The sequence below is a fragment of the Gorilla gorilla genome, chromosome 20, assembly GCF_029281585.2.
Source record: "Gorilla gorilla gorilla isolate KB3781 chromosome 20, NHGRI_mGorGor1-v2.1_pri, whole genome shotgun sequence".
NCBI lineage: Eukaryota > Metazoa > Chordata > Mammalia > Primates > Hominidae > Gorilla > Gorilla gorilla.
This window is the reverse complement of record NC_073244.2, coordinates 60,785,755-60,808,249: the sequence shown is the minus strand read 5'-3', so window position 1 is coordinate 60,808,249 and position 22,495 is coordinate 60,785,755. Positions and strand designations below refer to the sequence as shown.

The 22,495-nt window shown below is 56.6% G+C and overlaps 3 protein-coding genes and 4 pseudogenes across 6 annotated transcripts; all 7 read right to left on the bottom strand.

Annotated features, from left to right (window-relative positions):
- Positions 1-183: 183 nt before the first annotated feature.
- Positions 184-792, bottom strand: LOC134757756 (neurotrophin-4-like; annotated as a pseudogene).
- A 3,246-nt stretch (positions 793-4,038) lies between these two features.
- On the bottom strand, positions 4,039-5,385 carry LOC129528616 (choriogonadotropin subunit beta variant 2-like). Of its 2 annotated transcripts, none has more exons than XM_055370018.2 (3): positions 5,007-5,385; positions 4,606-4,773; positions 4,039-4,370 (listed from the first exon to the last, which is right to left on the bottom strand). In XM_055370018.2, exons 2-3 carry the CDS (start codon positions 4,744-4,746, stop codon positions 4,056-4,058), a joined length of 456 nt encoding a protein of 151 aa, XP_055225993.1. In that variant the 5' UTR covers positions 4,747-4,773; positions 5,007-5,385; the 3' UTR covers positions 4,039-4,055. The 2 variants fall into 2 exon arrangements, with proteins under 2 accessions (XP_055225993.1, XP_055225992.1); XM_055370017.2 differs by having other exon boundaries at positions 5,173-5,385.
- Positions 5,386-6,928: 1,543 nt separating this feature from the next.
- On the bottom strand, positions 6,929-7,537 carry LOC134757695 (neurotrophin-4-like; annotated as a pseudogene).
- Positions 7,538-10,785: 3,248 nt separating this feature from the next.
- Positions 10,786-12,132, bottom strand: LOC129528615 (choriogonadotropin subunit beta variant 2-like). Of its 2 annotated transcripts, none has more exons than XM_055370016.2 (3): positions 11,754-12,132; positions 11,353-11,520; positions 10,786-11,117 (listed from the first exon to the last, which is right to left on the bottom strand). In XM_055370016.2, exons 2-3 carry the CDS (start codon positions 11,491-11,493, stop codon positions 10,803-10,805), a joined length of 456 nt encoding a protein of 151 aa, XP_055225991.1. In that variant the 5' UTR covers positions 11,494-11,520; positions 11,754-12,132; the 3' UTR covers positions 10,786-10,802. The 2 variants fall into 2 exon arrangements, with proteins under 2 accessions (XP_055225991.1, XP_055225990.1); XM_055370015.2 differs by having other exon boundaries at positions 11,920-12,132.
- Positions 12,133-13,680: 1,548 nt separating this feature from the next.
- Positions 13,681-14,289, bottom strand: LOC134757755 (neurotrophin-4-like; annotated as a pseudogene).
- Positions 14,290-17,529: 3,240 nt separating this feature from the next.
- LOC129528614 (choriogonadotropin subunit beta variant 2-like) lies at positions 17,530-18,921 on the bottom strand. 2 transcript variants are annotated; one of them, XM_055370014.2, is made up of 3 exons: positions 18,664-18,876; positions 18,097-18,264; positions 17,530-17,861 (listed from the first exon to the last, which is right to left on the bottom strand). In XM_055370014.2, exons 1-3 carry the CDS (start codon positions 18,670-18,672, stop codon positions 17,547-17,549), a joined length of 492 nt encoding a protein of 163 aa, XP_055225989.1. In that variant the 5' UTR covers positions 18,673-18,876; the 3' UTR covers positions 17,530-17,546. The 2 variants fall into 2 exon arrangements, 1 of the variants encoding a protein (XP_055225989.1); XR_010132198.1 differs by lacking the exon at positions 17,530-17,861 and having other exon boundaries at positions 18,123-18,264; positions 18,498-18,921.
- A 1,503-nt stretch (positions 18,922-20,424) lies between these two features.
- On the bottom strand, positions 20,425-21,033 carry LOC134757754 (neurotrophin-4-like; annotated as a pseudogene).
- Positions 21,034-22,495: the final 1,462 nt, after the last annotated feature.

Below are 22,495 nucleotides of genomic sequence, written 5' to 3'. Positions count from 1 at the left end.
CTTCAAAACCCCATGTGGTGGCACCCATCCTGCAGAGATTGCGCTCAAATTCAGAGAGTTGTGATTTTGTGATGATTTGATGAGTTCCCCAACTGGGGTCCGTAGAGCAGCTGGGCCAACCCTGAGGTCTCTCAGCATCCAGCTCTGTTCTTTTTCTGCCTGACCAGTTCCTGGGTATAAGTCTCAGGCCCGGCCAGTCCGGCTGAGGAGTGTGCAGACACAGGTAGTGCCAATTTGAATCCATCGCCAGTCCACACGGCCCTGGGCATCAGCGGTCAATGCCCGCACATAGGACTGCTTGGCCTTGCACTCAGACACCCAGTGCCCCCCGGTCCACACCCCGGCGGCAGCCCCTCCACCTACCCCTGGGCCACCTTCTTCAGAGTTATCGGCCTCGAAGCAGGTGACAAAGAAGTGTTGGAGGAGGGAACTGCCGCCAGCTGCAGGCACCTCGCCCAACGCCTCCACCTCGAGCACAACCAAGTCCACAGCGGTCCGGGGGTCTGTCACCCAGCCAGTGACTGCATCGCACACGGCCAGCTCACCCTGATGACTCGCCGGCGAAGTATCGCTGACCCCTCGCTGGCTGCGGTTGGCCCGGGTGCCTGCTGACTCCCAAAAGGCCCCAGTCTCCAGCAGGAAGAGCAGAGGGGGCCCGGCAGCGGCACCCCTAGACAGGACCACTCGGGGGAAAAGAAGGTCCCACTTTGTAGTAGGAAAAGGGGACAATGTCAAGGGTGGGGGTTAGGACTCCATTGACACAGTGGGGAGGAAGAAAATGAGGGGGATGCAGAGGGAGCCTGGGGGAGCGGGAGCATCTCTCAGAGCACATGGAAACAGGGAAAAGGAGGCTGGGATTAGAGAAGAGGATAAACACTTCAGTGGGGACAGAAGTTTGGAACCCCAGGGGAGGCCTGCCTGCCAGGATTATGGGGAAGCCCTTGCTCTAGAAGTTTGGGGGACTCCATGTACAGGACTTGCATCACACCCAACTTGTAGATTAAGAATAAATATTCAACAACTACAGGTCAGGCACTATGGCTCACACCTGTAGTCCCAGCACTTTGGGAGGCTGAGGCGGGTGGATGACTTGAGGTCAGGAGTTCGAGAGCAGCCTGGCCAACACTGTGAAATCACATCTCTACTGATAATACCAAAATTAGCTGGGCGTGGTGCTGCGCTCCTGTAATCCCACCACTTTGGGAGGCCGAGGCGGGCGGATCATGTGGTCAGGGGATCGAGACCTTCCTGGCTAACTCGGTGAAACCCCGTCTCTACTAAAAATACAAAAACTTATCTGGGCTTGGTCGCGGGCCCCTGTAGTCCAAGCTACTTGGGAGGCTGAGACAGGAGAATGGAGTGAACCTAGGAGGGGGAGCTTGCAGTGAGCAGAGATTGCGCCACTGCACTCCAGCCTCCACGACAGAGCGAGACTCCATCGCAAAAAAAAAAGAAAGAAAAAGAAAACAGGGTGGAGATGGAGGATGACCTCCAGCTCAGGGGGTGTCCATGGTCTGGCCTTCTGTGGGGAGAAGGAAGGCCACATGATCTGTGTGGCCCAGGTGGCAGGGCCTCAGCCTTCTAAGCCGAGCTCCCCCTTCCTCCCTCTGACGTTGGCACTGGCAGTGCAGGTGGGGCGGAGGGGGGCGCGGCTTGGGGACCTGAATGGGATGAATGGGCCGAGGGGGATGTCATGTCTTCCATCCTCCTTCATCCACTGCCTCTCCCTTCCCCTCCTCCCCCCCTCCCCTCCGTCCATCTGCCTCCCATCCCAGCTAGGACCCATCACCTGGGTAGAAAAGGGGCCTCTGGAAAGGGGGCGGGGCCTTGACTCTCGGGTACCCTGCACTTGAAGAGGAACTCTGGGAAGGGGTTGTTCAGGGATTTGGCCCCTTCCCCATCTGGCTGTATAACCTTCCTGTGCTTTTCTTCCCCTAGCCGGTTGTCCCTCCCTCTCCTGAGATGTCAGGAAAGAGGGGGCCACCTGCGTCCTCCACAGGGGCCCCGAAGCCTGGGGTTCCCAGCCCCAGAGCTCCGAGGTGGAGGAGGTGCTACAGCTCTGGTGACCACTGGTTGTTTCCCAGTCTTCTCCACGCCACCCTTTCCCAGAACCACAGGCTTCCAGAATGTTGTAGGGAAACTGCAAAATCCGCGCCTCCACCAGCCTCTCCCAGCGCCACGTCAATTTCACACACAGGGAAACTGAAGCCTGCCTCTGAGGGGCAGGGTTTTACCTCCTTAGTGGCAGTTTTGAGGTGAATCAGGGTCTCCCTAGGATTCCAGGTTGTGGACTTTCTCTAAATTGTGGAATGTGGCCAGGCGTGGTGGCTTGAGTCTGTAGTCCCAGCTACTCAGGAGCCACAGCAGGAGGATTGCTTGAGCCCAGGAGTTCAAGTGCAGTGGGGAAACATAGGGAGACCTCGTCTTAAAGCAATTTGTTTGGGGCCAGGCGTGGTGTCTCACCCCTATAATCCCAGCACTCTGGGAGGCCAGGGCAGGAGTATCACTGGAGGTTGGGAGTTTGAGACCAGTCTGGCCAATGTCGTGAAACTGCATCTCTACTAAAAATACAAAAATTAGCGGGGCACGGTGGCAGGCGCTTGTAATTCCAGTTACTCAGAAGGCTGAGGCGGGAGAGTCACTTGAACCCAGGAGGCAGGCGCTACAGTGAGCCAGGATTGTGCCACTGTACTCCAGCCTGGCCAGACAGACTCAGACTCTATCTCAAAAAAAAAAAAAAAAAAAAAAAAAAAAAATTGGGCCAGGTGCAGTGGCTCATGCCTGTAATCCCAGCACTTTGGGAGGCCGAGGCAGGCAGATCACAATGTCAGGAGATCAAGACCATCCTGCCTAACACGGGGAAACCCCGTCTCTATTAAAAAACACAACAAATTAGCCAGGCGTGGTGGCGGGCGCCTGTAGTCCCAGCTACTCCGGAGGCTGAGGCAGGAGAGTGGTGTGAACCCGGGAGGCGGAGCTTGCAGTGAGCCGAGATTGAGCCACTGCAGTCCAGCCTGGGCGACAAGTGAGACTCCCCCTCAAAAAAAAAAAAATTGATTGGAACATCCTCCAGGATGCAAGACTCTCGGTTCCTTAGAGTTCTACAGGAAGGATGGCAGAGTGCAGTTGCCCAGAGGTGAAGTCCCATCTCTGCCATTTGTTGGCTGTGTGACCGGGCACAAATCATTACTTTCTCTGATCCTGTATTTTACCATCTGTTGCTATTGAGTAATAGTAGTTGACTATTTTCTAGTTTTATTTTTTTATTTTTATTTATTTATTTTTTTTTTTTGAGACGGAGTCAGGCCCTGTCACCCAGGCTGGAGTGCAGTGGTGCGCTCTTGGCTCACTGCATCTCTGCTTCCTGGGTTCAAGCAATTGTCCTGCCTCAGTCTCCCGAGTAGCTGGGAGTACAGGCGCACACCACCACACCCAGCTAATTTTTGTATTTTTTTTAGTAGAGACAGGGATTCACCATGTTGGCCAGGCTGGTCTCAAAGTCCTGAACTCAGGTGATGCACCCGCCTCGGCCTCCCAAAGTGCTGGGATTGCAGGCGTGAGCCACTGCGCCTGGCCAAACATTTTTAATTGTTATATTATTATTATTATTATTATTATTATTATTATTATTATTATTATTACTTTTTGAGATGGAGCTTTGTTTTTGTTGCCCAGGCTGAAGCGCAATGGCGGGATCTTGCTCACTGCAACCTCCGCCTCCTAGGATCAAGAGATTCTCCTGCCTAAGCCTCCCAAGTACCTGGGAGTATAGGCATGCACCACCACGCCCGACGATATTTTGTATTTTTAGTAGAGATGGGGTTTCTCCATGTTGGTCAGGCTGGTCTGGAACCCCTCACCTCAGCTGATCCACCCACCGCAGCCTCCGACAATTACAGGCGTGAGCCACCGCGCCCAGCCGTCCACCTTGTTTTCTACCAGAGTTCTGTACTGTGACTCTGTATAAAGTGGTTTGGAAGCTGGACCCACCCTGTGTGTGTGTGGTTGCCCTGAGCCCACAGAAAGACACCTCCAGAGTGCGGATTGAGAAGCCTTTATTGTGGGAGGATCGGGGTGTCTGAGGGCCCCGGGAGTCGGGATGGGCTTGGAAGGCTGGGGGGAGGGGCCTTTGAGGAAGAGGAGGCCTGGAAGCGGGGGTCATCACAGGTCAAGGGGTGGTCCTTGGGACCCCCGCAGTCAGTGGTGCTGCGGCGGCAGCGTGCACATTGACAGCTGAGAGCCACGGCGTAGGAGACCACGGGGTTCACGCCGCGCGGGCAGCCAGGGAGCCGGATGGACTCGAAGCGCACATCGCGGTAGTTGCACACCACCTGAGGCACGGGCGGCAGGACCCCCTGCAGCACGCGGGTCTGGAAGCCGTGTGAGTGGGGGAATGAGCATGTGCCTGGGGCCAGCGCCTCAGCTGAGCTCCCCGGCTGCCCCCACCGGTCTCAGACTCAGGAGTCCAGGAAGCCCTCTGTTCCTGCCCTCCCACACCCCGTTCCGCAGCCCCTGACCAGAGAGGCAGACCACCCTTCCTCCCCGGCTGCCTCTGTGGGTCTGGCCCTGAGGTGGCAGCACCTGCCCCGGCTCCGGGCAGCTCACCATGGTGGGGCAGTAGCCGGCACAGATGGTGGTGTTGACGGTGATGCACACGGGGCAGCCCTCCTTCTCGACAGCCAGGGTGGCATTGATGGGGCGGCACCGTGGCCGAAGCGGCTCCTTGGATGCCCATGTCCCGCCCATGCTCAGCAGCAGCAACAGCAGCAGCCCCTGGGGCAAGGACACTGCTTCACCCGGGTCTGAGACCGCAGCCCCGAGTCCTGGCCTTCCCATCCCGCGTGGTACACCACCCACAAAGACCCAGAGACCCTTCCCGGCATCTCCTATTCAGGACCCACCACCCCGACACCTGCCTTTCAGAGCCCACCCCACAGCCCAGAGGACCTGAGATACCCCAACATTTCAGATCCCCACCCTCAGGAACTGCCCCACCTGAAGCTTACTGGGGGTCACGCTCCTCCAGAAAGAGGCCTCCTTCCACAGCTCACACTGGTCTGCCCCTTCTCATGCCAGTGATGGCCTGGAAGGAGGTGGAAGGTGCCCAGGGGCCCTGCAGTCTTTCCTGGAACATCTCCATCTTTGGTGCCTGGAAATGTGGATGTACCCTACCTTTGACATGTCTCTCTCTTAGCGGGATATCTTCCGCAAGCACTGGGAATGTGGACATGGAAAGTAAATTGAGTCTCCGTGGGGGAGGGAGACAGGGAGTGAGGGGTGTTGGACGCGGCGCGGGAACCCGGCCGGAGTCAGCGGACCCAATGGGCTGCTCTCTCTCAGATACAGTTCCCCTTCCTCCCTCCAGGGGGCGCCACGGAACACAGGGCCCTCACTGGCCCTGGGGACTGGGTGACGTCAGGGGTGAGCCTCTTGTGATTGGCTCCCTCACCCTGCGTAAGGTCAAAGGGAAGAAAGGACAAGCCCCGACCCCAGGAGCCATTGTGGCTCTGGCCCATTGCGCCGGCCTTCGGGCCCTCAGGGAGGCGAGGGTGCGAGAGCCTCGAGTTCGAGGCCGACCTCCTCCAAAAAAACTTTCTTTTTATCGTTCCCTATATAACAACAAACCATAAAGGGAGGACGCCTTGGTAGGAAGAAATGACATCTTCCTAAGTGTTTTTAAATTACTTCAATGTATCTTTTTTTTTTTTTTTGGGAGACCGAGCCTTGCTCGGTCCTCGGGGGACCTCCCTGCCTCTCAGCCATGGCGGTTGTCACCTGTGGTAAACAGAACGGCGGGAGCAAGTGGGATGTCCCACTACTCGGGCTGAGGCAGGAGAATCACAGGAACCTAGGAGGTGGAACCTCCTCGCCCAGGAGGGGCGCGGCTTCGGACTTAGCTTCTGCCCAACGAGAGAGGGCCTCCCCGTGACTGGGCTGCCAGGTTAGCCACTTGACCCTGGTGCCCCCAACGAGGGATTCAGCCCGAGCCCCACCTCTCCCTTAGGGACCTCCGCCCACTCTACCCTCAAGCCAGGGTGCCCGGAGCGCTCCCCGGAAATGCGTGTGCTTCAGGTGATTTAACTGATTATTGAATAGGCCCGCAGGAGGTGTGTCCTGCCCCCGAGGCCGCAGCCTCGGAGGACATTATCTGGACTTAGTCCCTTTCCCGCGATGCCATCAAGCTGGACAATTTTAAGGTCTGTTTCTTTCCCAGTGTCGGGTATAGGTTGGCACAGGGAAGAGGGCTAGAAACCTGACTTGAGCTCCCCGCCCAGGGCTGAACTCTCCAGCATCCTGATCGCTTCTCATTCAACCTTGCTTATACTCCCCGTGTGATCGGTAGCTCTTTATCTCAAAACAGAACATTCGAAGCCAACCCCTGCCTGCTCTCACCAAGTAAGATTTCTCATTTGAACCCCAGCTCCCAGATACTTAAAGGCCTTCCGTAGACCATGTCCTCAAGGTCCCCTGGCCATCTGCTTGCATGTTCCAGTTTCTCTCCTCCCCCATGCACATCGTGAAATGTGCCCTCCCACTCCCCAGGATGAGCAAGGTGGTGTCCTCTGTGACTGAGCAGTCAGCAGCTTAACACCAAAGGTCACCAATGATCAAATCCATGAGAGATGATCCGAGGAGTTATGTATTAGGGCTACGAAAGAGTAAACACTCAGTAAATAGTGGCTATTATCATCATCATCATCATCATGATTACTCTCAATTTCCCCCTGGAGAACTCCTATTCAACCTTCAAAACCCCATGTGGTGGCACCCATCCTGCAGAGATTGCGCTCAAATTCAGAGAGTTGTGATTTTGTGATGATTTGATGAGTTCCCCAACTGGGGTCCGTAGAGCAGCTGGGCCAACCCTGAGGTCTCTCAGCATCCAGCTCTGTTCTTTTTCTGCCTGACCAGTTCCTGGGTATAAGTCTCAGGCCCGGCCAGTCCGGCTGAGGAGTGTGCAGACACAGGTAGTGCCAATTTGAATCCATCGCCAGTCCACACGGCCCTGGGCATCAGCGGTCAATGCCCGCACATAGGACTGCTTGGCCTTGCACTCAGACACCCAGTGCCCCCCGGTCCACACCCCGGCGGCAGCCCCTCCACCTACCCCTGGGCCACCTTCTTCAGAGTTATCGGCCTCGAAGCAGGTGACAAAGAAGTGTTGGAGGAGGGAACTGCCGCCAGCTGCAGGCACCTCGCCCAACGCCTCCACCTCGAGCACAACCAAGTCCACAGCGGTCCGGGGGTCTGTCACCCAGCCAGTGACTGCATCGCACACGGCCAGCTCACCCTGATGACTCGCCGGCGAAGTATCGCTGACCCCTCGCTGGCTGCGGTTGGCCCGGGTGCCTGCTGACTCCCAAAAGGCCCCAGTCTCCAGCAGGAAGAGCAGAGGGGGCCCGGCAGCGGCACCCCTAGACAGGACCACTCGGGGGAAAAGAAGGTCCCACTTTGTAGTAGGAAAAGGGGACAATGTCAAGGGTGGGGGTTAGGACTCCATTGACACAGTGGGGAGGAAGAAAATGAGGGGGATGCAGAGGGAGCCTGGGGGAGCGGGAGCATCTCTCAGAGCACATGGAAACAGGGAAAAGGAGGCTGGGATTAGAGAAGAGGATAAACACTTCAGTGGGGACAGAAGTTTGGAACCCCAGGGGAGGCCTGCCTGCCAGGATTATGGGGAAGCCCTTGCTCTAGAAGTTTGGGGGACTCCATGTACAGGACTTGCATCACACCCAACTTGTAGATTAAGAATAAATATTCAACAACTACAGGTCAGGCACTATGGCTCACACCTGTAGTCCCAGCACTTTGGGAGGCTGAGGCGGGTGGATGACTTGAGGTCAGGAGTTCGAGAGCAGCCTGGCCAACACTGTGAAATCACATCTCTACTGATAATACCAAAATTAGCTGGGCGTGGTGCTGCGCTCCTGTAATCCCACCACTTTGGGAGGCCGAGGCGGGCGGATCATGTGGTCAGGGGATCGAGACCTTCCTGGCTAACTCGGTGAAACCCCGTCTCTACTAAAAATACAAAAACTTATCTGGGCTTGGTCGCGGGCCCCTGTAGTCCAAGCTACTTGGGAGGCTGAGACAGGAGAATGGAGTGAACCTAGGAGGGGGAGCTTGCAGTGAGCAGAGATTGCGCCACTGCACTCCAGCCTCCACGACAGAGCGAGACTCCATCGCAAAAAAAAAAGAAAGAAAAAGAAAACAGGGTGGAGATGGAGGATGACCTCCAGCTCAGGGGGTGTCCATGGTCTGGCCTTCTGTGGGGAGAAGGAAGGCCACATGATCTGTGTGGCCCAGGTGGCAGGGCCTCAGCCTTCTAAGCCGAGCTCCCCCTTCCTCCCTCTGACGTTGGCACTGGCAGTGCAGGTGGGGCGGAGGGGGGCGCGGCTTGGGGACCTGAATGGGATGAATGGGCCGAGGGGGATGTCATGTCTTCCATCCTCCTTCATCCACTGCCTCTCCCTTCCCCTCCTCCCCCCCTCCCCTCCGTCCATCTGCCTCCCATCCCAGCTAGGACCCATCACCTGGGTAGAAAAGGGGCCTCTGGAAAGGGGGCGGGGCCTTGACTCTCGGGTACCCTGCACTTGAAGAGGAACTCTGGGAAGGGGTTGTTCAGGGATTTGGCCCCTTCCCCATCTGGCTGTATAACCTTCCTGTGCTTTTCTTCCCCTAGCCGGTTGTCCCTCCCTCTCCTGAGATGTCAGGAAAGAGGGGGCCACCTGCGTCCTCCACAGGGGCCCCGAAGCCTGGGGTTCCCAGCCCCAGAGCTCCGAGGTGGAGGAGGTGCTACAGCTCTGGTGACCACTGGTTGTTTCCCAGTCTTCTCCACGCCACCCTTTCCCAGAACCACAGGCTTCCAGAATGTTGTAGGGAAACTGCAAAATCCGCGCCTCCACCAGCCTCTCCCAGCGCCACGTCAATTTCACACACAGGGAAACTGAAGCCTGCCTCTGAGGGGCAGGGTTTTACCTCCTTAGTGGCAGTTTTGAGGTGAATCAGGGTCTCCCTAGGATTCCAGGTTGTGGACTTTCTCTAAATTGTGGAATGTGGCCAGGCGTGGTGGCTTGAGTCTGTAGTCCCAGCTACTCAGGAGCCACAGCAGGAGGATTGCTTGAGCCCAGGAGTTCAAGTGCAGTGGGGAAACATAGGGAGACCTCGTCTTAAAGCAATTTGTTTGGGGCCAGGCGTGGTGTCTCACCCCTATAATCCCAGCACTCTGGGAGGCCAGGGCAGGAGTATCACTGGAGGTTGGGAGTTTGAGACCAGTCTGGCCAATGTCGTGAAACTGCATCTCTACTAAAAATACAAAAATTAGCGGGGCACGGTGGCAGGCGCTTGTAATTCCAGTTACTCAGAAGGCTGAGGCGGGAGAGTCACTTGAACCCAGGAGGCAGGCGCTACAGTGAGCCAGGATTGTGCCACTGTACTCCAGCCTGGCCAGACAGACTCAGACTCTATCTCAAAAAAAAAAAAAAAAAAAAAAAAAAAAAAAAAAAAAATTGGGCCAGGTGCAGTGGCTCATGCCTGTAATCCCAGCACTTTGGGAGGCCGAGGCAGGCAGATCACAATGTCAGGAGATCAAGACCATCCTGCCTAACACGGGGAAACCCCGTCTCTATTAAAAAACACAACAAATTAGCCAGGCGTGGTGGCGGGCGCCTGTAGTCCCAGCTACTCCGGAGGCTGAGGCAGGAGAGTGGTGTGAACCCGGGAGGCGGAGCTTGCAGTGAGCCGAGATTGAGCCACTGCAGTCCAGCCTGGGCGACAAGTGAGACTCCCCCTCAAAAAAAAAAAAATTGATTGGAACATCCTCCAGGATGCAAGACTCTCGGTTCCTTAGAGTTCTACAGGAAGGATGGCAGAGTGCAGTTGCCCAGAGGTGAAGTCCCATCTCTGCCATTTGTTGGCTGTGTGACCGGGCACAAATCATTACTTTCTCTGATCCTGTATTTTACCATCTGTTGCTATTGAGTAATAGTAGTTGACTATTTTCTAGTTTTATTTTTTTATTTTTATTTATTTATTTTTTTTTTTTGAGACGGAGTCAGGCCCTGTCACCCAGGCTGGAGTGCAGTGGTGCGCTCTTGGCTCACTGCATCTCTGCTTCCTGGGTTCAAGCAATTGTCCTGCCTCAGTCTCCCGAGTAGCTGGGAGTACAGGCGCACACCACCACACCCAGCTAATTTTTGTATTTTTTTTAGTAGAGACAGGGATTCACCATGTTGGCCAGGCTGGTCTCAAAGTCCTGAACTCAGGTGATGCACCCGCCTCGGCCTCCCAAAGTGCTGGGATTGCAGGCGTGAGCCACTGCGCCTGGCCAAACATTTTTAATTGTTATATTATTATTATTATTATTATTATTATTATTATTATTATTACTTTTTGAGATGGAGCTTTGTTTTTGTTGCCCAGGCTGAAGCGCAATGGCGGGATCTTGCTCACTGCAACCTCCGCCTCCTAGGATCAAGAGATTCTCCTGCCTAAGCCTCCCAAGTACCTGGGAGTATAGGCATGCACCACCACGCCCGACGATATTTTGTATTTTTAGTAGAGATGGGGTTTCTCCATGTTGGTCAGGCTGGTCTGGAACCCCTCACCTCAGCTGATCCACCCACCGCAGCCTCCGACAATTACAGGCGTGAGCCACCGCGCCCAGCCGTCCACCTTGTTTTCTACCAGAGTTCTGTACTGTGACTCTGTATAAAGTGGTTTGGAAGCTGGACCCACCCTGTGTGTGTGTGGTTGCCCTGAGCCCACAGAAAGACACCTCCAGAGTGCGGATTGAGAAGCCTTTATTGTGGGAGGATCGGGGTGTCTGAGGGCCCCGGGAGTCGGGATGGGCTTGGAAGGCTGGGGGGAGGGGCCTTTGAGGAAGAGGAGGCCTGGAAGCGGGGGTCATCACAGGTCAAGGGGTGGTCCTTGGGACCCCCGCAGTCAGTGGTGCTGCGGCGGCAGCGTGCACATTGACAGCTGAGAGCCACGGCGTAGGAGACCACGGGGTTCACGCCGCGCGGGCAGCCAGGGAGCCGGATGGACTCGAAGCGCACATCGCGGTAGTTGCACACCACCTGAGGCACGGGCGGCAGGACCCCCTGCAGCACGCGGGTCTGGAAGCCGTGTGAGTGGGGGAATGAGCATGTGCCTGGGGCCAGCGCCTCAGCTGAGCTCCCCGGCTGCCCCCACCGGTCTCAGACTCAGGAGTCCAGGAAGCCCTCTGTTCCTGCCCTCCCACACCCCATTCCGCAGCCCCTGACCAGAGAGGCAGACCACCCTTCCTCCCCGGCTGCCTCTGTGGGTCTGGCCCTGAGGTGGCAGCACCTGCCCCGGCTCCGGGCAGCTCACCATGGTGGGGCAGTAGCCGGCACAGATGGTGGTGTTGACGGTGATGCACACGGGGCAGCCCTCCTTCTCGACAGCCAGGGTGGCATTGATGGGGCGGCACCGTGGCCGAAGCGGCTCCTTGGATGCCCATGTCCCGCCCATGCTCAGCAGCAGCAACAGCAGCAGCCCCTGGGGCAAGGACACTGCTTCACCCGGGTCTGAGACCGCAGCCCCGAGTCCTGGCCTTCCCATCCCGCGTGGTACACCACCCACAAAGACCCAGAGACCCTTCCCGGCATCTCCTATTCAGGACCCACCACCCCGACACCTGCCTTTCAGAGCCCACCCCACAGCCCAGAGGACCTGAGATACCCCAACATTTCAGATCCCCACCCTCAGGAACTGCCCCACCTGAAGCTTACTGGGGGTCACGCTCCTCCAGAAAGAGGCCTCCTTCCACAGCTCACACTGGTCTGCCCCTTCTCATGCCAGTGATGGCCTGGAAGGAGGTGGAAGGTGCCCAGGGGCCCTGCAGTCTTTCCTGGAACATCTCCATCTTTGGTGCCTGGAAATGTGGATGTACCCTACCTTTGACATGTCTCTCTCTTAGCGGGATATCTTCCGCAAGCACTGGGAATGTGGACATGGAAAGTAAATTGAGTCTCCGTGGGGGAGGGAGACAGGGAGTGAGGGGTGTTGGACGCGGCGCGGGAACCCGGCCGGAGTCAGCGGACCCAATGGGCTGCTCTCTCTCAGATACAGTTCCCCTTCCTCCCTCCAGGGGGCGCCACGGAACACAGGGCCCTCACTGGCCCTGGGGACTGGGTGACGTCAGGGGTGAGCCTCTTGTGATTGGCTCCCTCACCCTGCGTAAGGTCAAAGGGAAGAAAGGACAAGCCCCGACCCCAGGAGCCATTGTGGCTCTGGCCCATTGCGCCGGCCTTCGGGCCCTCAGGGAGGCGAGGGTGCGAGAGCCTCGAGTTCGAGGCCGACCTCCTCCAAAAAAACTTTCTTTTTATCGTTCCCTATATAACAACAAACCATAAAGGGAGGACGCCTTGGTAGGAAGAAATGACATCTTCCTAAGTGTTTTTAAATTACTTCAATGTATCTTTTTTTTTTTTTTGGGAGACCGAGCCTTGCTCGGTCCTCGGGGGACCTCCCTGCCTCTCAGCCATGGCGGTTGTCACCTGTGGTAAACAGAACGGCGGGAGCAAGTGGGATGTCCCACTACTCGGGCTGAGGCAGGAGAATCACAGGAACCTAGGAGGTGGAACCTCCTCGCCCAGGAGGGGCGCGGCTTCGGACTTAGCTTCTGCCCAACGAGAGAGGGCCTCCCCGTGACTGGGCTGCCAGGTTAGCCACTTGACCCTGGTGCCCCCAACGAGGGATTCAGCCCGAGCCCCACCTCTCCCTTAGGGACCTCCGCCCACTCTACCCTCAAGCCAGGGTGCCCGGAGCGCTCCCCGGAAATGCGTGTGCTTCAGGTGATTTAACTGATTATTGAATAGGCCCGCAGGAGGTGTGTCCTGCCCCCGAGGCCGCAGCCTCGGAGGACATTATCTGGACTTAGTCCCTTTCCCGCGATGCCATCAAGCTGGACAATTTTAAGGTCTGTTTCTTTCCCAGTGTCGGGTATAGGTTGGCACAGGGAAGAGGGCTAGAAACCTGACTTGAGCTCCCCGCCCAGGGCTGAACTCTCCAGCATCCTGATCGCTTCTCATTCAACCTTGCTTATACTCCCCGTGTGATCGGTAGCTCTTTATCTCAAAACAGAACATTCGAAGCCAACCCCTGCCTGCTCTCACCAAGTAAGATTTCTCATTTGAACCCCAGCTCCCAGATACTTAAAGGCCTTCCGTAGACCATGTCCTCAAGGTCCCCTGGCCATCTGCTTGCATGTTCCAGTTTCTCTCCTCCCCCATGCACATCGTGAAATGTGCCCTCCCACTCCCCAGGATGAGCAAGGTGGTGTCCTCTGTGACTGAGCAGTCAGCAGCTTAACACCAAAGGTCACCAATGATCAAATCCATGAGAGATGATCCGAGGAGTTATGTATTAGGGCTACGAAAGAGTAAACACTCAGTAAATAGTGGCTATTATCATCATCATCATCATCATCATCATGATTACTCTCAATTTCCCCCTGGAGAACTCCTATTCAACCTTCAAAACCCCATGTGGTGGCACCCATCCTGCAGAGATTGCGCTCAAATTCAGAGAGTTGTGATTTTGTGATGATTTGATGAGTTCCCCAACTGGGGTCCGTAGAGCAGCTGGGCCAACCCTGAGGTCTCTCAGCATCCAGCTCTGTTCTTTTTCTGCCTGACCAGTTCCTGGGTATAAGTCTCAGGCCCGGCCAGTCCGGCTGAGGAGTGTGCAGACACAGGTAGTGCCAATTTGAATCCATCGCCAGTCCACACGGCCCTGGGCATCAGCGGTCAATGCCCGCACATAGGACTGCTTGGCCTTGCACTCAGACACCCAGTGCCCCCCGGTCCACACCCCGGCGGCAGCCCCTCCACCTACCCCTGGGCCACCTTCTTCAGAGTTATCGGCCTCGAAGCAGGTGACAAAGAAGTGTTGGAGGAGGGAACTGCCGCCAGCTGCAGGCACCTCGCCCAACGCCTCCACCTCGAGCACAACCAAGTCCACAGCGGTCCGGGGGTCTGTCACCCAGCCAGTGACTGCATCGCACACGGCCAGCTCACCCTGATGACTCGCCGGCGAAGTATCGCTGACCCCTCGCTGGCTGCGGTTGGCCCGGGTGCCTGCTGACTCCCAAAAGGCCCCAGTCTCCAGCAGGAAGAGCAGAGGGGGCCCGGCAGCGGCACCCCTAGACAGGACCACTCGGGGGAAAAGAAGGTCCCACTTTGTAGTAGGAAAAGGGGACAATGTCAAGGGTGGGGGTTAGGACTCCATTGACACAGTGGGGAGGAAGAAAATGAGGGGGATGCAGAGGGAGCCTGGGGGAGCGGGAGCATCTCTCAGAGCACATGGAAACAGGGAAAAGGAGGCTGGGATTAGAGAAGAGGATAAACACTTCAGTGGGGACAGAAGTTTGGAACCCCAGGGGAGGCCTGCCTGCCAGGATTATGGGGAAGCCCTTGCTCTAGAAGTTTGGGGGACTCCATGTACAGGACTTGCATCACACCCAACTTGTAGATTAAGAATAAATATTCAACAACTACAGGTCAGGCACTATGGCTCACACCTGTAGTCCCAGCACTTTGGGAGGCTGAGGCGGGTGGATGACTTGAGGTCAGGAGTTCGAGAGCAGCCTGGCCAACACTGTGAAATCACATCTCTACTGATAATACCAAAATTAGCTGGGCGTGGTGCTGCGCTCCTGTAATCCCACCACTTTGGGAGGCCGAGGCGGGCGGATCATGTGGTCAGGGGATCGAGACCTTCCTGGCTAACTCGGTGAAACCCCGTCTCTACTAAAAATACAAAAACTTATCTGGGCTTGGTCGCGGGCCCCTGTAGTCCAAGCTACTTGGGAGGCTGAGACAGGAGAATGGAGTGAACCTAGGAGGGGGAGCTTGCAGTGAGCAGAGATTGCGCCACTGCACTCCAGCCTCCACGACAGAGCGAGACTCCATCGCAAAAAAAAAAGAAAGAAAAAGAAAACAGGGTGGAGATGGAGGATGACCTCCAGCTCAGGGGGTGTCCATGGTCTGGCCTTCTGTGGGGAGAAGGAAGGCCACATGATCTGTGTGGCCCAGGTGGCAGGGCCTCAGCCTTCTAAGCCGAGCTCCCCCTTCCTCCCTCTGACGTTGGCACTGGCAGTGCAGGTGGGGCGGAGGGGGGCGCGGCTTGGGGACCTGAATGGGATGAATGGGCCGAGGGGGATGTCATGTCTTCCATCCTCCTTCATCCACTGCCTCTCCCTTCCCCTCCTCCCCCCCTCCCCTCCGTCCATCTGCCTCCCATCCCAGCTAGGACCCATCACCTGGGTAGAAAAGGGGCCTCTGGAAAGGGGGCGGGGCCTTGACTCTCGGGTACCCTGCACTTGAAGAGGAACTCTGGGAAGGGGTTGTTCAGGGATTTGGCCCCTTCCCCATCTGGCTGTATAACCTTCCTGTGCTTTTCTTCCCCTAGCCGGTTGTCCCTCCCTCTCCTGAGATGTCAGGAAAGAGGGGGCCACCTGCGTCCTCCACAGGGGCCCCGAAGCCTGGGGTTCCCAGCCCCAGAGCTCCGAGGTGGAGGAGGTGCTACAGCTCTGGTGACCACTGGTTGTTTCCCAGTCTTCTCCACGCCACCCTTTCCCAGAACCACAGGCTTCCAGAATGTTGTAGGGAAACTGCAAAATCCGCGCCTCCACCAGCCTCTCCCAGCGCCACGTCAATTTCACACACAGGGAAACTGAAGCCTGCCTCTGAGGGGCAGGGTTTTACCTCCTTAGTGGCAGTTTTGAGGTGAATCAGGGTCTCCCTAGGATTCCAGGTTGTGGACTTTCTCTAAATTGTGGAATGTGGCCAGGCGTGGTGGCTTGAGTCTGTAGTCCCAGCTACTCAGGAGCCACAGCAGGAGGATTGCTTGAGCCCAGGAGTTCAAGTGCAGTGGGGAAACATAGGGAGACCTCGTCTTAAAGCAATTTGTTTGGGGCCAGGCGTGGTGTCTCACCCCTATAATCCCAGCACTCTGGGAGGCCAGGGCAGGAGTATCACTGGAGGTTGGGAGTTTGAGACCAGTCTGGCCAATGTCGTGAAACTGCATCTCTACTAAAAATACAAAAATTAGCGGGGCACGGTGGCAGGCGCTTGTAATTCCAGTTACTCAGAAGGCTGAGGCGGGAGAGTCACTTGAACCCAGGAGGCAGGCGCTACAGTGAGCCAGGATTGTGCCACTGTACTCCAGCCTGGCCAGACAGACTCAGACTCTATCTCAAAAAAAAAAAAAAAAAAAAAAAAAAAAAATTGGGCCAGGTGCAGTGGCTCATGCCTGTAATCCCAGCACTTTGGGAGGCCGAGGCAGGCAGATCACAATGTCAGGAGATCAAGACCATCCTGCCTAACACGGGGAAACCCCGTCTCTATTAAAAAACACAACAAATTAGCCAGGCGTGGTGGCGGGCGCCTGTAGTCCCAGCTACTCCGGAGGCTGAGGCAGGAGAGTGGTGTGAACCCGGGAGGCGGAGCTTGCAGTGAGCCGAGATTGAGCCACTGCAGTCCAGCCTGGGCGACAAGTGAGACTCCCCCTCAAAAAAAAAAAAATTGATTGGAACATCCTCCAGGATGCAAGACTCTCGGTTCCTTAGAGTTCTACAGGAAGGATGGCAGAGTGCAGTTGCCCAGAGGTGAAGTCCCATCTCTGCCATTTGTTGGCTGTGTGACCGGGCACAAATCATTACTTTCTCTGATCCTGTATTTTACCATCTGTTGCTATTGAGTAATAGTAGTTGACTATTTTCTAGTTTTATTTTTTTATTTTTATTTATTTATTTTTTTTTTTTGAGACGGAGTCAGGCCCTGTCACCCAGGCTGGAGTGCAGTGGTGCGCTCTTGGCTCACTGCATCTCTGCTTCCTGGGTTCAAGCAATTGTCCTGCCTCAGTCTCCCGAGTAGCTGGGAGTACAGGCGCACACCACCACACCCAGCTAATTTTTGTATTTTTTTTAGTAGAGACAGGGATTCACCATGTTGGCCAGGCTGGTCTCAAAGTCCTGAACTCAGGTGATGCACCCGCCTCGGCCTCCCAAAGTGCTGGGATTGCAGGCGTGAGCCACTGCGCCTGGCCAAACATTTTTAATTGTTATATTATTATTATTATTATTATTATTATTATTATTATTATTACTTTTTGAGATGGAGCTTTGTTTTTGTTGCCCAGGCTGAAGCGCAATGGCGGGATCTTGCTCACTGCAACCTCCGCCTCCTAGGATCAAGAGATTCTCCTGCCTAAGCCTCCCAAGTACCTGGGAGTATAGGCATGCACCACCACGCCCGACGATATTTTGTATTTTTAGTAGAGATGGGGTTTCTCCATGTTGGTCAGGCTGGTCTGGAACCCCTCACCTCAGCTGATCCACCCACCGCAGCCTCCGACAATTACAGGCGTGAGCCACCGCGCCCAGCCGTCCACCTTGTTTTCTACCAGAGTTCTGTACTGTGACTCTGTATAAAGTGGTTTGGAAGCTGGACCCACCCTGTGTGTGTGTGGTTGCCCTGAGCCCACAGAAAGACACCTCCAGAGTGCGGATTGAGAAGCCTTTATTGTGGGAGGATCGGGGTGTCTGAGGGCCCCGGGAGTCGGGATGGGCTTGGAAGGCTGGGGGGAGGGGCCTTTGAGGAAGAGGAGGCCTGGAAGCGGGGGTCATCACAGGTCAAGGGGTGGTCCTTGGGACCCCCGCAGTCAGTGGTGCTGCGGCGGCAGCGTGCACATTGACAGCTGAGAGCCACGGCGTAGGAGACCACGGGGTTCACGCCGCGCGGGCAGCCAGGGAGCCGGATGGACTCGAAGCGCACATCGCGGTAGTTGCACACCACCTGAGGCACGGGCGGCAGGACCCCCTGCAGCACGCGGGTCTGGAAGCCGTGTGAGTGGGGGAATGAGCATGTGCCTGGGGCCAGCGCCTCAGCTGAGCTCCCCGGCTGCCCCCACCGGTCTCAGACTCAGGAGTCCAGGAAGCCCTCTGTTCCTGCCCTCCCACACCCCGTTCCGCAGCCCCTGACCAGAGAGGCAGACCACCCTTCCTCCCCGGCTGCCTCTGTGGGTCTGGCCCTGAGGTGGCAGCACCTGCCCCGGCTCCGGGCAGCTCACCATGGTGGGGCAGTAGCCGGCACAGATGGTGGTGTTGACGGTGATGCACACGGGGCAGCCCTCCTTCTCGACAGCCAGGGTGGCATTGATGGGGCGGCACCGTGGCCGAAGCGGCTCCTTGGATGCCCATGTCCCGCCCGTGCTCAGCAGCAGCAACAGCAGCAGCCCCTGGGGCAAGGACACTGCTTCACCCGGGTCTGAGACCGCAGCCCCGAGTCCTGGCCTTCCCATCCCGCGTGGTACACCACCCACAAAGACCCAGAGACCCTTCCCGGCATCTCCTATTCAGGACCCACCACCCCGACACCTGCCTTTCAGAGCCCACCCCACAGCCCAGAGGACCTGAGATACCCCAACATTTCAGATCCCCACCCTCAGGAACTGCCCCACCTGAAGCTTACTGGGGGTCACGCTCCTCCAGAAAGAGGCCTCCTTCCACAGCTCACACTGGTCTGCCCCTTCTCATGCCAGTGATGGCCTGGAAGGAGGTGGAAGGTGCCCAGGGGCCCTGCAGTCTTTCCTGGAACATCTCCATCTTTGGTGCCTGGAAATGTGGATGTACCCTACCTTTGACATGTCTCTCTCTTAGCGGGATATCTTCCGCAAGCACTGGGAATGTGGACATGGAAAGTAAATTGAGTCTCCGTGGGGGAGGGAGACAGGGAGTGAGGGGTGTTGGACGCGGCGCGGGAACCCGGCCGGAGTCAGCGGACCCAATGGGCTGCTCTCTCTCAGATACAGTTCCCCTTCCTCCCTCCAGGGGGCGCCACGGAACACAGGGCCCTCACTGGCCCTGGGGACTGGGTGACGTCAGGGGTGAGCCTCTTGTGATTGGCTCCCTCACCCTGCGTAAGGTCAAAGGGAAGAAAGGACAAGCCCCGACCCCAGGAGCCATTGTGGCTCTGGCCCATTGCGCCGGCCTTCGGGCCCTCAGGGAGGCGAGGGTGCGAGAGCCTCGAGTTCGAGGCCGACCTCCTCCAAAAAAACTTTCTTTTTATCGTTCCCTATATAACAACAAACCATAAAGGGAGGACGCCTTGGTAGGAAGAAATGACATCTTCCTAAGTGTTTTTAAATTACTTCAATGTATCTTTTTTTTTTTTTTGGGAGACCGAGCCTTGCTCGGTCCTCGGGGGACCTCCCTGCCTCTCAGCCATGGCGGTTGTCACCTGTGGTAAACAGAACGGCGGGAGCAAGTGGGATGTCCCACTACTCGGGCTGAGGCAGGAGAATCACAGGAACCTAGGAGGTGGAACCTCCTCGCCCAGGAGGGGCGCGGCTTCGGACTTAGCTTCTGCCCAACGAGAGAGGGCCTCCCCGTGACTGGGCTGCCAGGTTAGCCACTTGACCCTGGTGCCCCCAACGAGGGATTCAGCCCGAGCCCCACCTCTCCCTTAGGGACCTCCGCCCACTCTACCCTCAAGCCAGGGTGCCCGGAGCGCTCCCCGGAAATGCGTGTGCTTCAGGTGATTTAACTGATTATTGAATAGGCCCGCAGGAGGTGTGTCCTGCCCCCGAGGCCGCAGCCTCGGAGGACATTATCTGGACTTAGTCCCTTTCCCGCGATGCCATCAAGCTGGACAATTTTAAGGTCTGTTTCTTTCCCAGTGTCGGGTATAGGTTGGCACAGGGAAGAGGGCTAGAAACCTGACTTGAGCTCCCCGCCCAGGGCTGAACTCTCCAGCATCCTGATCGCTTCTCATTCAACCTTGCTTATACTCCCCGTGTGATCGGTAGCTCTTTATCTCAAAACAGAACATTCGAAGCCAACCCCTGCCTGCTCTCACCAAGTAAGATTTCTCATTTGAACCCCAGCTCCCAGATACTTAAAGGCCTTCCGTAGACCATGTCCTCAAGGTCCCCTGGCCATCTGCTTGCATGTTCCAGTTTCTCTCCTCCCCCATGCACATCGTGAAATGTGCCCTCCCACTCCCCAGGATGAGCAAGGTGGTGTCCTCTGTGACTGAGCAGTCAGCAGCTTAACACCAAAGGTCACCAATGATCAAATCCATGAGAGATGATCCGAGGAGTTATGTATTAGGGCTACGAAAGAGTAAACACTCAGTAAATAGTGGCTATTATCATCATCATCATCATCATCATCATGATTACTCTCAATTTCCCCCTGGAGAACTCCTATTCAACCTTCAAAACCCCATGTGGTGGCACCCATCCTGCAGAGATTGCGCTCAAATTCAGAGAGTTGTGATTTTGTGATGATTTGATGAGTTCCCCAACTGGGGTCCGTAGAGCAGCTGGGCCAACCCTGAGGTCTCTCAGCATCCAGCTCTGTTCTTTTTCTGCCTGACCAGTTCCTGGGTATAAGTCTCAGGCCCGGCCAGTCCGGCTGAGGAGTGTGCAGACACAGGTAGTGCCAATTTGAATCCATCGCCAGTCCACACGGCCCTGGGCATCAGCGGTCAATGCCCGCACATAGGACTGCTTGGCCTTGCACTCAGACACCCAGTGCCCCCCGGTCCACACCCCGGCGGCAGCCCCTCCACCTACCCCTGGGCCACCTTCTTCAGAGTTATCGGCCTCGAAGCAGGTGACAAAGAAGTGTTGGAGGAGGGAACTGCCGCCAGCTGCAGGCACCTCGCCCAACGCCTCCACCTCGAGCACAACCAAGTCCACAGCGGTCCGGGGGTCTGTCACCCAGCCAGTGACTGCATCGCACACGGCCAGCTCACCCTGATGACTCGCCGGCGAAGTATCGCTGACCCCTCGCTGGCTGCGGTTGGCCCGGGTGCCTGCTGACTCCCAAAAGGCCCCAGTCTCCAGCAGGAAGAGCAGAGGGGGCCCGGCAGCGGCACCCCTAGACAGGACCACTCGGGGGAAAAGAAGGTCCCACTTTGTAGTAGGAAAAGGGGACAATGTCAAGGGTGGGGGTTAGGACTCCATTGACACAGTGGGGAGGAAGAAAATGAGGGGGATGCAGAGGGAGCCTGGGGGAGCGGGAGCATCTCTCAGAGCACATGGAAACAGGGAAAAGGAGGCTGGGATTAGAGAAGAGGATAAACACTTCAGTGGGGACAGAAGTTTGGAACCCCAGGGGAGGCCTGCCTGCCAGGATTATGGGGAAGCCCTTGCTCTAGAAGTTTGGGGGACTCCATGTACAGGACTTGCATCACACCCAACTTGTAGATTAAGAATAAATATTCAACAACTACAGGTCAGGCACTATGGCTCACACCTGTAGTCCCAGCACTTTGGGAGGCTGAGGCGGGTGGATGACTTGAGGTCAGGAGTTCGAGAGCAGCCTGGCCAACACTGTGAAATCACATCTCTACTGATAATACCAAAATTAGCTGGGCGTGGTGCTGCGCTCCTGTAATCCCACCACTTTGGGAGGCCGAGGCGGGCGGATCATGTGGTCAGGGGATCGAGACCTTCCTGGCTAACTCGGTGAAACCCCGTCTCTACTAAAAATACAAAAACTTATCTGGGCTTGGTCGCGGGCCCCTGTAGTCCAAGCTACTTGGGAGGCTGAGACAGGAGAATGGAGTGAACCTAGGAGGGGGAGCTTGCAGTGAGCAGAGATTGCGCCACTGCACTCCAGCCTCCACGACAGAGCGAGACTCCATCGCAAAAAAAAAAGAAAGAAAAAGAAAACAGGGTGGAGACGGAGGATGACCTCCAGCTCAGGGGGTGTCCATGGTCTGGCCTTCTGTGGGGAGAAGGAAGGCCACATGATCTGTGTGGCCCAGGTGGCAGGGCCTCAGCCTTCTAAGCCGAGCTCCCCCTTCCTCCCTCTGACGTTGGCACTGGCAGTGCAGGTGGGGCGGAGGGGGGCGCGGCTTGGGGACCTGAATGGGATGAATGGGCCGAGGGGGATGTCATGTCTTCCATCCTCCTTCATCCACTGCCTCTCCCTTCCCCTCCTCCCCCCCTCCCCTCCGTCCATCTGCCTCCCATCCCAGCTAGGACCCATCACCTGGGTAGAAAAGGGGCCTCTGGAAAGGGGGCGGGGCCTTGACTCTCGGGTACCCTGCACTTGAAGAGGAACTCTGGGAAGGGGTTGTTCAGGGATTTGGCCCCTTCCCCATCTGGCTGTATAACCTTCCTGTGCTTTTCTTCCCCTAGCCGGTTGTCCCTCCCTCTCCTGAGATGTCAGGAAAGAGGGGGCCACCTGCGTCCTCCACAGGGGCCCCGAAGCCTGGGGTTCCCAGCCCCAGAGCTCCGAGGTGGAGGAGGTGCTACAGCTCTGGTGACCACTGGTTGTTTCCCAGTCTTCTCCACGCCACCCTTTCCCAGAACCACAGGCTTCCAGAATGTTGTAGGGAAACTGCAAAATCCGCGCCTCCACCAGCCTCTCCCAGCGCCACGTCAATTTCACACACAGGGAAACTGAAGCCTGCCTCTGAGGGGCAGGGTTTTACCTCCTTAGTGGCAGTTTTGA